Raw genomic sequence first — 17,304 nt, forward strand, 5'->3', positions numbered from 1 at the left:
TACCAATGCCCAAGTTTGTCTGGTTTCCCCTTTAGTTGTGCCTGACTGGTAGCCTTGCCTAAGCGAACCCCTTATTAGGGCCTGGGCAACAGAGGAACTGGGTACCAATGTCTGGTGAAAATATTAGTTCACATTCAGCTTTGTGAAAAACAAAGCACATCTAGGTGTTTCACAGTGACTAATACAACAATCCCATTGCATAGTAAAAGTGCACAGTAACATATAAGAAACCACTTAAACCAGTGGTTCCCAAACTTTCTCAGTTCGAGGCACCCTTAGGGTCAGCATAATTTTTCCAAGGCACCCCTAAGCAAAAATAATTACCGGGTAGTCCTATTTTTTAAGTAGTTGGGTCAAAATGACGTAAGATGCATTTAGACCCCTTCACCATCACATTGTGCCGCTTCATCATATCACTGCGCCCCTTCACCATATCACTCTGTATCCCCTTCGCCATCTCTTACCCTGTGTCCCCCTCTGCGCCATCTCACACACTGTGTCCCCCTCTGCGCAATTTCACAAACTGTGTCCCCCTCTGCGCCATCTCACACACTGTGTCCCCCTCTGCGCCATCTCACACACTGTGTCCCCCTCTTTGCCAGCTCACACACTGTGTCCCCCTCTTTGCCAGCTCACACACTGTGTCCCCCTCTTTGCCAGCTCACACACTGTGTCCCCCTCTTTGCCAGCTCACACACTGTGTCCCCCTCTTTGCCAGCTCACACACTGTGTCCCCCTCTTTGCCAGCTCACACACTGTGTCCCCCTCTTTGCCAGCTCACACATTGTGTCCCCCTCTTTGCCACCTCACACACTGTGTCCCCCTCTTTGCCAGCTCACACACTGTGTCCCCCTCTTTGCCAGCTCACTCTGTGTCCCTCTATTTGCCAGCTCACTCTGTGTCCCCCTCTTTGCCAGCTCACTCTGTGTCCCCCTCCCCTCCTTCAGCGTCTCTTTCTCTGTGTCCCTCTCCCCTCCTTCAGCGTCTCCCTCTCTGTGTCCCCCTCCCCTCCTTCAGCGTCTCTCTCTCTGTGTCCCCCTGCCCTCCTTCAGCGTCTCTCTCTGTGTGTCCCCTCCCCTCCTTCAGCGTCTCTCTCTCTGTGTCCCCCCTCCCCTCCTTCAGCGTCTCTTTCTCTGTGCCCCCCTCCCCTCCTTCAGAGTCTCTCTCTGTGTTTCCCCATCCCCTCCTTCAGAGTCTCTCTCTGTGTTTCCCCATCCCCTCCTTCAGCATCTCTCTCTCTGTGCCCCCCTCCCCTCCTTCAGCGTGTCTCTCTCTGTGTCCCCCTCCCCTCCTTCAGCGTTTCTCTCTCTGTGTCCCCCGTCCCCTCCTTCAGCGTCTCTCTCTCTGCCCCCCTTCACTTTTCGTTCCTTTACTTACCTTATTCCTCATGTTCTGCTGTCTTCTTTCCTCTCTGCTGCTCACTGACGCTGTCGGACGTGATGACATCATGCCCGGCAGTCAGTGAGAACAGTGAGGACGATGATCCGGCGCTGGATGATTGGTAAGTTCTTCTTTTTTTTTTTCTTTTTCTTTTTTTTTTTTTATTCCCAGGGCGATCGCGACACCCCTGTGACAGCGACGCGGCGCACACTTTGGGAACCGCTGACTTAAACAATAACTGAATAACATTACCTGCTTTTTCGCCCCTCCTGGGAACCCAACTCACAAAGGCTACTGCATGGCAGCCTATGGCCTAATGCTTGGTAAAGCAATATTTATATGATGGATTACCTTCTTGCCATCAGTAGCAACTAACACAATATGTTTTTCCATAGAGCAGTACTTTCTTTGACTAAGATCACATTACATATGTTACTCTAGAAATCTTTTATTTCTAGCCTCAAGGTCGATTCATTGAAGATTCAAACTGAAAACTGTGTGTTTTCATAATGCTGAGACTATCAATAGCAGCAGAAAGTGATCTAGGTGCAAATACTTTTCAATCTAGACAAAGGCCTAGATTTACTAAGCTGCGGGTTTGAAAAAGTGGGGATGTTGCCTATAGCAACCAATCAGATTCTAGCTGTCATTTTTTAGAAGGTACTAAATAAATGAAAGCTAGAATCTGATTGGTTGCTATAGGCAACAGCCCCACTTTTTCAAACCCGCAGCTTAGTAAATCTAGCCCAAAGTCTCCTTTGGGAAAGTCACCCGTTCTGATCCAGCAGGCTGCCACCTTGTGTACAGACAATATATTGCACTACTTCACGCTTAAAAGGCTGCTGCCACCTGCTGGGTATCATAGCAAAAATGCAGAACATCTTGGCAGAGAGGTAACTTAAAAATAAAAATGTTATTCTGGAATACCAACTTCAAAAAATGGAAGTCATCAATGGCTGTAATTGAGTTGGCACATTTGAAGAAGGTTTCCTAAAAAGATTTAAAAATGTCACAGATTTTTATTTAATTTTTGCTATAATAAGGAATGTACTATCACCTCAATTCACCTTACTAGCGTCAACATTCAATTTGTAATTATTAACAAAAAAGGTGGATGTCAGAGAAAATGCCTGCTCTAAGGAATGCTTTCAGGGAAGCCCAGATGCCTAGACAAGTGCAAGATACAAGATGACATATTTAGACACACTGGGCCTCATGTAGAATGCAAAAAGCGTGTTTTTAACCTGAGTCTGCTCTCATACTGAGACCTTTTTTATGTTTAGAGATGCGGAACAGGGGAGGTAGTGAGTGGGCAGGCATAAGCATAGTGAAGCAAGGGCATGCTAATGCAGTTATTTACTGTATAGAGGGGAAAGTAGCCGCAGAAATTCCTTTAGGAGCCGTATCTTTTGAGTCTTCTTCCACCGCTGTATAAGTAGGGAAATTATCCGCACCAGAACTTAATATCAATTAATTTCTACTAGTAATATATCTCAAATACTAGCTTTTTTTGCTGTGGTGCTCTTCTAGAACAATAATGAAAACTGAGAAAGAAATAGAAAGTTCTAATAACGGAGGCACATTGTATATATTTATTACCAGTACTAACGGTTTACATTTTGGTTATTCTTAAAAATTATATTTTATTTCCTAATAAATTAAAATCCTAATTTTACTTTATTAGGATTTATTTATTAATATCTAATGTTCCTTGATAAAAACACGTATGTCAGATGGATGCAGCCTCAGAAACACGATCAGGGTACCTGATGTTTTTATACAAGTGAATCACTACATTGCATGTAAAGGGATTGTAACTATAATAAGAAGGAACAACACATGCATTGGAATTAAGGGGCGTATTTATCAAACACATTTTTCATTGAAATACCCCAAAAATTGCCGCATATTTAAGTATTCTCTTAATTTATGACTAGGGCATTGCAAGAGATATTGGAGATATCTGCTGCTGTCCCTGTCACTTTGAATGCAAAAGACTTCTATGGGGACTGCTATTTTGCACTATTTAATAAGTTCTGAAAATCTGCCTGATGGCTAACATCAGCAGAAGCCTTGGCTGTGTCTCTGGAGCTGAACTGGTGGCTACATGCACAAAGCTGGCTGGCCTGATTATGTCCTTTCACATGACAGGTAAAGAACAAGTACAGGTGGTGGTTGCTAAGAGTTCATAAGATCACTAAGTATGAGTGGCACAGGAGACTGGCAAGAAGTCAAGAGTAGCAAGATGGTGATCACATTTGCAAAGAAGACCGAACTGGAGCTGAAATGCTGGAGTGGACTGGAACCGGAATGCTGGGACCAGAATGCTGAGACCATCTGCGTAATCAACGTAGCACTGGCAACAGGTTAGGGCTCCAGGAAATCCTTTTATGGTAACTGTTATCCGTGCGTGACAAGGGGGACCCCACACTTTTTGTGCCCTCTGTTTTGCTAGTACCCGCCTAGGCTGGTAGCACTAGGACCAATTATGCTTTCTTTGGGGGGAAGGCAATATTTTATTATTATTTATTGGCCTTTAGTGGCAATGTAGAATGATAAGCTTAAAGCATATCAATCATCTGTAACATAGGATATGCTTTAAGTATCTCTTAGGGAAACATATGCAATTTGTATAGTATTCCTTATCTTTAGATACATGTGGCTTGGAATATTAAGCAAAACAACGGATTCCCAACTGTCCCAATTTAGGTGGGACAGTCTCAATTTCTGGACGGTTGGTAAGTATTTTCCGCTCACTGCTTGGCAATACAGGGTACTTTTTAGAGAAGAGAAGGTGTTAAGTATGACCTAGCACTTCAGAAACACTAGGCACCTTCATGCCATTCGGGACAAACCCCCATGATGATACGACCCAATGGCAATGTTGCAGCAGATTAACATGTTAGAAGAAATGTCCTTCTCTGTCTAAAATTACTCTGAACCAGCAGAGTATGAGTGTCAGGCATGCTTGCTTTCTCCGCAGAAATGCACCACATCAGATCAAATTAGGGCACTTTATTAACAATGTGGTTGTGGCTTCAACTGACCATAATGGAATGAGGAGACACTTATTTATTATATATTATTATTATGAATATTATCCAGTATTTACAATGTGTTATAACTTTATAATTTATTAGCTTCATAAAATTTGTAAGCGGTTGTCGTGAACATAGAGAGCTTGCGGTTATTTATAAGGGATGAATCATAACTGCAGTGTAAAATAGGTTATATCAAATTAATCCATTGATAAGTTTAGTTAAAGTGTAAAATGTGAAGTCAGAGGGTCTGATGTAAATGTATTTGATAGCTTTGCACATTCCAGTGTGAGAAGATAGGAGTGTCACCTGGGGCAGCTTCAAAGAGCTCCCGGGGTGAGATATAGCCTGGTTGTGACACCTGAATAGACATTTAGCTACCGCTCAGCATGTTTTCTGGCTCAAGGAGGCCATGTGCTGACATAGGCTATATGTAATATAGACAAAAGAATTTAGTTTTAAAATATGCCACTTAAAATCAATAAAAGTAGTGATCAACCACATATTCCTCAATAGCATGATGAAGGGCAGCTCATATATTGAATTAAGAATTCTGCCCCACAGAGAAATGAAGGAGATGAGTGTAAGCTCTGCGAATACAATGTATTTAGGCGTTTTTGATATAAAGAGCCATAGGGGATTTATTCATGATAAAACTGGATCGATGTGACACTCTACAAAAAAGATATATCACATAGTAGAATTGATTAGTAAATCAGGCAACATGCAAATGGTGATTGAAAAAGTGGCATGGGCCACAACCCCCTATTACCATTAAACACTGCCCCTGTGAAGACCATCATTTTGCTTAAAAACCTGTGTTTTGAAGGGACAAACTGTCAGCTTCTTGGGGATCAATCTAAGTGAAGGACTGTCCATCTTTTCTGCCTGCCCCAGGCATACAGATTATTATATGTAAGTGATGCTCTGTACTTTCATCCCATTTGTTTTTATAACTGTTTGCAATTTTTTACTTGTATGTCAAATCTTTATCTTTTTTTTATTCTCTGTAAGCATTGTACTTTTTGTGTATTAAATCTAAAATGTAATAGTTATGTCCTTATTGCTCTAAATGAATTAATTGCCTGTTTAGAAGAGACAGATTGCTTGGCTGGATTGACTCTTTAGAAACCAGTGTGTGAAGAGTTAACTGTTTAGCTACCAGGGCACAGAGTGTGCACAATTGGGTGATTAAGTCATAGGGCCTTATACGTAGCTGGTGGCAGTTGCTGAAAGGTGTGAAGCGTGTGTCTGTGTTGGGAAAAGGGACCAGCGAAATCTGTAGCCTTAGAAAGAGGCTGAGTGTGAGATTTGGGGCTGCAATTCTGTGTTCCCTTACAGTAAGCTTCCAAGTCACAAGTGCGCAGAGGGCGGTTTGTGACAAATAAAGGGGTTCAGGAGCGGTTTCCTGACAAAACAGAGGTGATATATTGTATGACTGTTGGAATATATGATAAGATATCTAATCAGGGAGTAGCTAAAGGGGCTTATCCCTGACAATTGTTGGCAGCTTGTGGGATTTTTCTAATTTTTAGAGCATTAAGTGCTGGGTTTAAGTAATTATTCCCTGCACTTAAGAACTGGTAGTATCCTTGTGAGGAATACAGCCGTGGTCATAAGGACAAAACTCAATGCTTATTACTTTTTAAGACATACATGCAAATCAGTCCCCTCCCCTTCTCTCTTGTTTTTTTTTTTTCTATCTTTTATTTTGCAAAGTAACTGCAAGGATGGCAGCTGCTTACAAGAAAATAGCCAAAGAAGTTTTAATTGTCCTGTGTGAGCAGCGAGGTCTTGACTGGACAGATAAAACTAAAAAGGAGCTGTTCGCAAATTATTGGAGGATGATGCAAAGAAGCAATATGATTTGGAACCTGAGCTGGGGACTAAGACAACACTAGAGGATATAAGTGTGGATATTGTCCCAGATCCAGAGGATCCACTAACTATGATGAGCATGGCAGAGCTAACTAACACAACAAGACTCAAAAGGAGATGATTAAGGACCTCACCTGGGCATAGGAAGACCTGCATGATGCTTTCAGTCAGTATCGCATGTGGACTCTTATTCCGGAAATTGCTCAAGCAGAGGTATATGCTTGGGGACAGATCCATACCCCATTCTGGCTAGATCAGTGTCTTCAGGTGGCTGACGAAAGGCACCGCCTGCAGCAGCTTCTTTCACAAGCTGGAGAAGCAACCGTCCAGCCTATAGGGTTGGCCCACGAGGAAAAGGTGCCCCCACCGGCTACAGCCAATGTGGGATATGCTACAGAGATATGGCATTCCAGAGGCCCCGTTTACTCTGCTGGGGAAAGGGGATGATGCTAGCAGCGTACTACCAGAGGCTGCAAAGAAATTGCTACTAAAGGAGGCTGAATGTAAAGAGGACATAATTGTTGTGAAGACTATTGCTGTGGGAGAAATGGAAGGGTCTGAAAATAATCCCACAAATGTGTTAGTAGGTATTGATCTTGGACGATTAATTTCTCAGTATGTTCCCGCAAATGTTGTTCCTGCTATCTCTAATTCTGTTGCACTGTGTGACTCACTACAGGTAGTATTGGATAATGCTGAACCTGGCAATGATGTGACTTTGTGTAAAGAACCTGAAATACTCTGTGATCATTTTGCATCTGGTAATGTGCTAGTGAAATGTGAGGGTGAGAAGCGGATACACATGCTAATTGTACAGTACAATTAGTACGTGTACGTTCTTTTCTTTAACGTCAAGATATGTATTCACAAAGCAAGATTGCATGTACAGGTAACAGCTGATACTGAGGTGATTAGTCTACTTAAACATTTTACTAAAGAGGGTTTGAAGACTCTGAATAAATCTCCCTTCCAGAATAATATACTGAAAAGTTGGCAAGTCTATGGGGCCCCTATGCTCGTGGGGCCCCCTGGGCAACTGCCCAGCATGCCCATGCATTAGGATAGCCCTGGCTGCAATGACATTTCAGGTACCAAAGAACAATGTATCTTCATGTTTCAAGTGTTTTCTTTAATGTAAAATAGTCTGTATTTATTTTTAACAGATCTATAATTCGTTTGCAAAGTCTTTCCCGCGCAGATTTGTGTTTCCTCTGAATATTAACAGCGAAACTCCACAAGACATAAACATCAATCCTCTGGAATATACAACAGCCACTGTTGTGAAAAGAGCCGATGGGAAGGTAAGCCCGCATGTGAGGTTTTACGGCAGATTCAGAAATGTTCTTCTCAGTCTAACACCACAAGGCACATATTGCATTGATATTAAAAGGGGAAATTCCTATTTTATAATATAACACTGACAATTCTGTCTCCAGTCTTGTGCTTCTTCACCGTTGAACCTTCTATGCTTGTTAGTATCTTTGTGAACTTGAGCATGGACTGTGTTTTTCAGATGGCCATTGTAGGGATCAGTGATCCATCTGGCCTCTTTTATTAACAATGTGTATCATAAATGCAGGCACTCATGCTTTACATGTACACGTGGGGATGAGATTTTAGGGTATGTACATGCTGATTCATAACAGATGCATTTGAGACATGAGTGGAAGACATCAAAGTGAAGGTAGACACTGTGGCCTAATGGATTTGATACAATTATTAATATTATTATTATTATTATCCTTTATTTATAAGGAGCCACAAGATTTTCGCAGCACCGTACACAGTACAAACAGTAGACTATAAAGGGTGAAACAGTACAGAACAATAAACAAATAATACCAAGACTTCATAAACTCCAAGCATGGCTATTGCAGGAAAGATGGAGCAAGAGAACAGGTAGAGAGAGGAGGGAAGAGGGCCCTGCTCATAAGAGCTTACATCCTAAGGGAGGGTTAACAGACATCAGGCACAGAAGGAAGTAGCATGGGAGGAGTGAAGAGAGAGGCCGGGAGGAGAGAGATGATAACGAGCGGAGGAGATAAGAAAGGGTTAGGTGGATGGCTGGTAGGCTGTAAGGAACAGGTGAGTTTTAAGTGCCCGTTTGAAAGAGCACAGGTTAGGGGACAGACGGATGGAGCTAGGGAGGTCGTTCCAGTGAAGGGGGGCAGCACGGGATTCTGGAGTGGGATGAGGTGACAATAACAATGTCACCTACAATAACAATATCAATGAAGCCTATTTTATACTTTGTTGTACACAATGTATAAAATGCTACTGATATGATTTGGAAACCAGTTCAGGTATGTTTCCCTGGAATGTGTACATACCCCTAAACTGGTATTTGTTTGGATGCCCTAAGGGAGCTGGCTTATCTATTTGGGCTATGGCTGGAAGAATGGGAATGTGGCTAATTTATGTCCTTTCTTTCAATGTAATATTGGGAGGTATATGTATTTTATACTTATACAGAGGAAACTGTTCTATTTAGCTTTGTGACCAGACACAAAATGAACAGCTAGTAAGGTAATGGTGACATTGTCCACTCGTAACTCCTATCATTAAGGAATATCAGTCACTCATTGAACTGAATAAGACTGCATTATTAGGTATAATTTTTGCCTCACACAATAATAATCAAAAATAACTAATAATAATTATTTTATATAGTGCTTTTCTTCCAATAGGACTCAAAGTGCATATGGCTGATTCCACTGTTCATAGGTGATGGGTACACTTTAACAAGGCAAATTAATTTCATAATCTTACAATATTTGTATTAAAATATGGAATTTCCTCTTTAAAATGTTTCACATCCTACTTTGTAAATGATGATCCAACCTTAGTCTACGCACTCTTAGGGGGAAATTCAATTCCCCCCAGAATAGTGCCAGGTTAAGTGTATTACCGTTAATATGGTAATTTTAGTACAGATTTCTGATCGTGGCTCAGGGAGCCACGAGCAAAAAGCCGGCTTTGAAATTAATGTATTCACAGTAATTATGCGCACTATTACCATAATATCGGTAATAGTGCGCAGGTCGCTTTACTTTTTACATTAACACGGCCATTGAATTCCTCCCTTAGTGCTAAGGACATTTGAAACAAGATATCAATTCCTAATTAGAAATACTGTATCTGCATTTGGATAGATAGTTAAGTACATTGGTTTAACAATTCTGAAATGACTTAACCTTTAAAACATTGCTTTGGGTTAGATTTTGGTTAATTGTAATAGTGGCTAAGTGGTTAGCACTTCTGCCTCACAGCGCTGGGGTCATGAGTTCAATTCCCGACCATGCTCTTATCTGTGTGCAGTTTGTATGTTCTCCTCGTGTTTGTGTGGGTTTCCTCCCACACTCCAAAAACATACTAGTAGGTAAATTGGCTACTATCAGAATTGACCCTAGTCTCTCTCTCTCTCTGTCGTCTGTGTATGTATGTTAGGGAATTTAGAATTTAGAATCAGTGGCGCTATATAAATAAATGGTGATGATGATGATGATAATCTACAAAGGATAAGAAAAATTGTGACAATGCTTTCTCTAGGTGTGGTGTACTCATGAAAACCTATACGATGAGACATTTGAGAAGATTGGAGGTCTGGAATTTCCAGCAATCAACTATTCCATGTACAACACCAAGAAATATCGCTATTTTTATGGATGTGGACTACAACATCTCATAGGGAGCTGTCTTGTGAAAATTGATGTTGTAACCAAGGGTCTAAGAGTAAGACAATTTTAGTGTATATCCACTTTAAATGTCTTGAGACTTTCTGATGTGATCAGGTTTATAGATAGTTTAACTAAGTTAGCCCAATTGTTTGAATTTTCATGTAACAATTTTTTTTTACTGTAAATGGAAACAAACACAATGCCTACATTCATAATTCTTATGTGTTTCCTATAGGGATGAGCGGACTCGGATTCTCGCAATCCGAGCCCACCCGAACAGTGCGGATCCGAGGCCGATCCGAGCACTGTTTGGGAACTTCCGGGCGGCAAACAGAGCCAAACCGAGGCTATGACATCCAAGTCTCGCGTCGGATCTCGCGAGACTCGGATGTCATAAATACTCAACTTGCGGGCGCCATCTTCATTCTGGCTGTGATCACTCGTGAGGGAGGTTGTAGTTAGGGAGCTCCTGATCAGTTTAGTTGTTCTTTGTGCTTTGTCCAGTGCTCTGTCCTGCTGAATCCAGTGGTGCTGCCTGTGTCCTGTGCTCTGTTCTGCTAAGGGCATAGTTATTTCAAATTTATTCAAAAGTTATAAAAAATTAAAAAAATAATTATAAAAAACTTATACAATTTTTTTTAAAAAAAAATATATAAATAAAATGTAAAAAAATTATACAAAAATAATTGAAAAAAAACATAAAAAAATTAGTTTAAAAATAATAGGTACTGCTATTTAAAAGTCAAACTACGTTCACTGTTGCTGCTGTAACCAAAAATACTAGGTACTGCTATTTAAAAGTCAAACTACGTTCTCTGTTGCTGCTGTACCAAAAAATAATAGGTACTGCTATTTAACAGTCAAACTACGTTCACTGTTGCTGCTGTACCAAAAAAATACTAGGTACTGCTATTTCAAAGTCAAACTACGTTCACTGTTGCTGCTGTACCAAAAAATACTAGGTACTGCTATTTAAAAGTCAAACTACGTTCTCTGTTGCTGCTGTACCAAAAAATAATAGGTACTGCTATTTAACAGTCAAACTACGTTCACTGTTGCTGCTGTACCAAAAAAATACTAGGTACTGCTATTTCAAAGTCAAACTACGTTCACTGTTGCTGCTGTACCAAAAAAAACTAGGTACTGCTATTTAAAAGTCAAACTACGTTCTCTGTTGCTGCTGTACCAAAAAAAACTAGGTACTGCTATTTAAAAGTCAAACTACGTTCACTGTTGCTGCTGTACCAAAAAATACTAGGTACTGCTATTTAAAAGTCAAACTACGTTCTCTGTTGCTGCTGTAACCAAAAATACTAGGTACTGCTATTTAAACGTCAAACTACGTTCACTGTTGCTGCTGTACCAAAAAAAACTAGGTACTGCTATTTAAAAGTCAAACTACGTTCTCTGTTGCTGCTGTACCCAAAAATACTAGGTACTGCTATTTAAAAGTCAAACTACGTTCTCTGTTGCCGCTGTACCCAAAAATACTAGGTACTGCTATTTAAAAGTCAAACTACGTTCACTGTTGCTGCTGTACCAAAAAATACTAGGTACTGCTATTTCAAAGTCAAACTACGTTCTCTGTTGCTGCTGTACCAAAAAATAATAGGTACTGCTATTTAAAAGTCAAACTACGTTCACTGTTGCTGCTGTACCCAAAAATAACTGCGGCCTTAACAGCTATGTTGGTGTCAGACGTGCATCCGGTGTAGTGGAATTCAGACCAGTTGGAGGATGTAGGAGCAGCCATCTGTGCAGTGGAATTCAGACCAGTTGGAGGAGGTAGGAGCAGACATCTGTGCAGTGGAATTCAGACCAGTTGGAGGAGGTATGAGCAGACATCTGTGCAGTGGAATTCAGACCAGTTGGAAGAGGTATTGTACCAAATTGGGTACCGGGGCCACTTCACTACGCAGTCCAGATAGATGCGTATCAGATATTAAACTACATTCAGTGTTGGGGCCAAATCCAAAAATAAGGAATATGCCCTGTCATGAACGAAAACAAGAGGTAGTGACGCGCTCGAACTACACCCTCTATATGCTGCAGAAGATGTAGGAGCAGCCATATGTGCAATGGAATTGAGACCAGTTAGAGGAGGTATTGTGGCCCCGATACCAAATTGGGTACCGGGGCCACGCCACTACGCAGTCCAGAAAGCTACCTTGGTGCAACGTTTTGGACTAAAAACAATATTGTGAGGTGTGAGGTGTTCAGAATAGACTGGAAATTAGTGGAAATGATTGTTATTGAATGTTATTGAGGTTAATAATAGCGTAGGAGTGTAAAAAAAACCAAAAACTGGATTTTAGCGCTTTTTATGCTTTTTTAGAAATAAATCAGAACCCAAAACCCTAAATCAGAACCAAAACCTTTCGTCAGGTGTTTTGGCAAAACAAATCAGAACCCAAAACCTCAAGCTAATCAGAACCCAAAACACTAAAAGTGCCCGGTGCACACCCCTAGGGCTAGATTTACTAAGCTGCGGGTTTGAAAAAGTGGGGATGTTGCCTATAGCAACCAATCAGATTCTAGCTATCATTTTGTAGAAGGTACTAAGTAAATGAAAGCTAGAATCTGATTGGTTGCTATAGGCAACATCCCCACTTTTTCAAACCCGCAGCTTAGTAAATCTAGCTCCTAGTTTCCTATTGCAATTCCCCTGTTCCTGGTCTTTCCCTAACCAAACTTTAACCTGTACAATCTATTTTGAATGCAGTAGCTAGACTAATTTCCCATGCCAATAGTTCTTTTACTTCTAGTCTGCTCTCAGTCCCTACATTGACTAACTGCAATTTACCAGAATCCTAAATAAGATACTTCTATCATAGAAATCCATTAACAAAATTATGCTAATATACATCTCTTCCTTTGTCGCAAAATATCTCCCAAATTAACCTATCCACTGTGCACAAGATCTGTGTCTGTCATCCAAACTCATTACTTGCTCCCGCTACTAACTACAAGACTTTTAGGCTGCACCCACTTTGTGGAATTCCTGCCCATACAAAACACTTTTTTTCCAAAGCCTCCAAACATTCAAGCAGTCCCTGAAAACTCCCCTTTAGACAAACTTATCAAATTCCCAAACCATCCTCTTGACTTCTCTAGTCTATTCTACCTGATTACCACTCATCTATACAGTTCACACAAAACTCTTTCTATGTTCAAACAACCTTCTGACCCCACTAGCATTGCTGCGCAACTGGATCACATAGTCCCACTAATCAACTTTCCCATTGCAGTCTGGCTGGATCAATATGCAATTTGTATAGTTTATGTGTCAAACGTCTATATTCCTATAAATTGTAAGCTTGCAAGTCAAGCCCTCTTACCTATTTTTATGTTAGTTAATTCTTAGCGTTTGCTTGCAGTGTACGCTTGTATGCCCCTTCAACTATTCTGTTCAGGCCTCTCTGGGAGTAAGGAGACCCAGAAATCCCCCCTGCGTGCGCCACTGATATATATATATATATATATATATATATATATATATATATATATATATATATATATATATATTCTTAACATAAATTTACTCCCTTCCTTGCCCCTCACACACTTGACAATTGTAAAATAAAAATAATAACTCTTACTTCCTCCTGGCTGGCTGGCAAGGCTGCAGTCCAGATGACTAATGTCTAAAGCAGAATGCTGTCCAGTCTTCACTGCTGCCCACAAGAGCAAACGCATGATATGTAGAGAGGAGGCCCCATATCTTTCTCTTTCTCTTTCTCCCCCTCATTTTTCTATATCTCTTTTTCTGCTCCCCCTTTGTTTTTCTGTAGCCCTCTTTTTGCTCCCCTTCGTTTTTCTGTAGCCCTCCTTCTGCCCTACCTTCATTTTTTTGTAACCCTCTTTCTGCTCCCCCTTTGTTTTTCTGTAGCCCTCTTTCTGCTCCCCCTTTGTTTTTTCTGTAGCCCTCTTTCTGCTCCCCCTTCTTTTTCTGTAACCCTCTTTCTGTTCCCCCTTCGTTTTTCTGTAGCCCTTTTTCTGCTCCCCCTTATTTATTCTCTAGCCCTCTTTCTTTGCCCCTCCACCGCTTTCTGTAGTCTGTATTGCTTGCATTCTATGCATGCTTCTTTTCACTCTTCTCACATTGATCCCGGCTCCTCTCGCTGTCCTGCTTCCGGCCGACGGAAGCAGGACACACACAGATGCGGTGCTGCACTGCAGCAGCACCGCAGGGAAAATAAAAAAAAAAGTTAAAAAAAAGGTGCCGGAACGCCGTTCCCAGCGTTCAATGGGAAAAAAAGCCCTGGTTCTACTTATGCTAACACTAACTGAGCTGTGCCTGTACGTATTTAATGGTATATGACTATGTGTGTATTTGAGTGCGTCTATGTCACATGACTTGTTTACTAAATTTAGTCTAATATGTAACTACATGTACATTGATCTAAATGTGTTGTTAATGGTAGTTTAAACAAATAATAATAGCACAAAATCAGATACATGTCTTCCCTTGCTCTGCATCAATTCCTAATCTATAAACAAAATGTAGGAGGTTAATGTTGACTGTGCCTTTGTATCGTTTATCGCATTATTTACATAAATATCATTTTGGTTCAAAGATTTGGCAAGAAGATGGTTTCTACCCCTCAGAGCCAGTGTTTGTTCCCAGTCCAGATTCCAGTGAAGAAGATGATGGTGTGATCCTCTCAGCTGTTGTCACTCCCCATCAGGTAGGTTACCATTTAGTTTAGCTTAATTCAGCAAGCTAACATGAATGTTAATAGTGAAATATTCACATGAGCTTATATGCTGTAGGGCACAGAGTTTTTGGACAATAAAATAAATGATTTTTGGTACCTTGGAGTGATATTTTGATTGTGTTTCACTGCTGTAGCATTTCTGAGTCCAATTAAATATACAGTTTATGACTAACGGTCGCGATGCTTAGTTTGAGTACTGATTAAAAAAATAAATTATCCAGATTCCATAGTTACACAAAATTGCAAAATAACTAATTTCACTTACACTGCCATGTTAAAAAAATGTACACTGGAATCAGTGTCAAAGAAAACTGAATCCAAAATAATGATGGTGCCTCCTCCCTTTCCACATCCAGGAGCGCCCAAATCTTTTTTTTTTATTGCTACTATAAGCGGCAGAAAGGAAGTTATTGCTTAATGTGTTGTTAAAACCATACTACAAAGTGGCATCCAAGTTGATGATTTTTTTTAAACGGCCCAGTAAAATACTATCATTTATTTATAAAAACAAAGTAACACATTAATCTTCCTAATGGCGGGGGATTACATTATTTTCATTTACGAGAGTAGAAACAGGATACCCAAATATAAAAAGTGTATTTAACCAAATGGTGAGAACAAGAAATTGCGCAGTTCATGCGGTCAGCATTGTTCTATTTCACACAGAACATAGGCTTTTGTCACAATAACTCTGCCTTAATTAAATGTCATGAACATATAAAAACAAAACAAAAAACAGGCATGACTATAGCACAAAACATTGTTTGAATATGAGACAATATGTTATTCAGAAGCGTATACAACATTTCAGTTCTTAAAGGACAAAGAACAAGTCCAAAATATACAAGTATATCAATAGTATGTAAAAATGAAAAGTATATATCGGCACCACATATTACACTGTATTGGAGCTTACAGTCTAAATTCCTTACCACACAAGTACACACACACTTGGGTCAGGGCCATCTTAACAACATTATGGGCTCCCGGGCAAAGCAGTGCACCGGGGCCCCTAGATATAGATGTATACAGATACAGATATAGATATAGATATATAGAGATAGAGATAGATATATGTACTTGCTCAGTGACCCTTGTAGGTTTTTTTTACAGGTTTTTTTCTTTTGCAGGATTATTTATTCTCATTAAGAACTGTGCCTATGGGGCCCCTTTGCCCGTGGGGCCCCCGGGCAGCTGCCCATCGTGCCCAATGGAAAAGATGGCCCTGACTTGGGTCCATTTTTTGTCAGCAATTAACCTACCAGTATGTTTTTATGAAGGGGCCTGGTTGGATACGAAACCCTTGGCGCTAATGCTGTGTGGCAGCAATGCTAACCACAATGTCATTGTACCACTGTGCTAAATAAAAGACTGAACATAGCAAATGTAGGAACAAGATAATCTTATTGTTCCAACTGGAAAATATCTAATTTCACAAAGTCATAATTTACAAGATTGTATGCAACTAAACTAGAACACTGTAGAATGTATTTTTTTTTATCACAAACACTGCTGTTTAATCATAGTAATCATAGGGGCAGGGACTGATGTGAATGAGTTTTCTGTACAGCGCTGCGGAATCAGTGGCGCTATATAAATAAATGGTGATGATGATGATAGTAGTTCCAGTAGTATGAATGCTCAATACTTAATAAAAGGTCTGTGATTAACAACTGTATAAAAAGGCCAAAATTGCACATGTAGTACTTTAACCTGTATGATAGTGATAAAATAATAATATAGATATTGTAAAGTAATAAATATTGCAGCTCTAATTGTGGAGAGAGGAGAGTGATGTGTGAGAATGTACTTTCCACTAGTAAAAATACATGAATTAAACTGAAATAATAATAGTAATAATAATAATAATATAATTGTTAAAAGCAATTAAAATGTCAAGTTGACCTTTTTGTAAAGAATAAAATGGAGAAAAACAGTTAATACATGCAGACACCATTAGTTTATAGCTAAACCATACTATTCTGTCTGCAAGTTCACCCATTTCAGTGAGTGAAAGGTCAATCAATTATAAAAATAATAGTAAAGAATAAACACATTGATTAATAGTTTTCATTTTTTCTTCTAGGACAAAACCACATTTCTACTTATTTTAGATGCCAAAAACTTCACAGAAATCTGCCGAGCTGAAGTTCCTGTTCGTATGCCTTATGGATTCCATGGAATCTTCGTGCCACAGAAATAAGGGGATCATTAAACTACTTCTGAAGGGATAATATAATAGACCTCCACATGTGTAATCATTACAATTTTCCCCAAAATACATAAAAAAGGCTTAAATAGGTTCACGTTTATATTAGGGATGAGCGCACTCGGATTTATGAAATCCGAGCCCACCCGAACGTTGCGGATCCGAGTCGGATCCGAGACAGATCTGGGTATTGGCGCCAAATTCAAATGTGAAACTGAGGCTCTGACTCATAATCCCGTTGTCGGATCTCGCGATACTCGGATCCTATAAATTCCCCGCTAGTCGCCGCCATCTTCACTCGGGCATTGATCAGGGTAGAGGGAGGGTGTGTTAGGTGGTCCTCTGTGCTGTTTAGTTCTGTGCTGTGCTGTGCTGTGCTGTGCTGTGCTGTGCTGTGCTGTGTT

The 17,304-nt window shown here is 40.2% G+C and overlaps 1 protein-coding gene across 2 annotated transcripts in view; it reads left to right on the plus strand.

Moving 5' to 3' along the window:
- Window positions 1-17,004, plus strand: part of BCO2 (beta-carotene oxygenase 2) — a 70,371-nt gene extending 53,367 nt beyond the window's left edge. For both annotated transcript variants that reach the window (XM_075191112.1, XM_075191113.1), the window contains exons 9-12: window positions 7,460-7,597; window positions 9,846-10,028; window positions 14,551-14,661; window positions 16,778-17,004. In XM_075191112.1, coding sequence (XP_075047213.1) covers window positions 7,460-7,597; window positions 9,846-10,028; window positions 14,551-14,661; window positions 16,778-16,894 — 549 coding nt within the window. In that variant the 3' untranslated portion in view covers window positions 16,895-17,004. The remainder of the gene's footprint in view (window positions 1-7,459; window positions 7,598-9,845; window positions 10,029-14,550; window positions 14,662-16,777) is intronic.
- Window positions 17,005-17,304: the final 300 nt, after the last annotated feature.

This window comes from Mixophyes fleayi, chromosome 11 (genome assembly GCF_038048845.1).
Source record: "Mixophyes fleayi isolate aMixFle1 chromosome 11, aMixFle1.hap1, whole genome shotgun sequence".
Lineage (NCBI taxonomy): Eukaryota > Metazoa > Chordata > Amphibia > Anura > Limnodynastidae > Mixophyes > Mixophyes fleayi.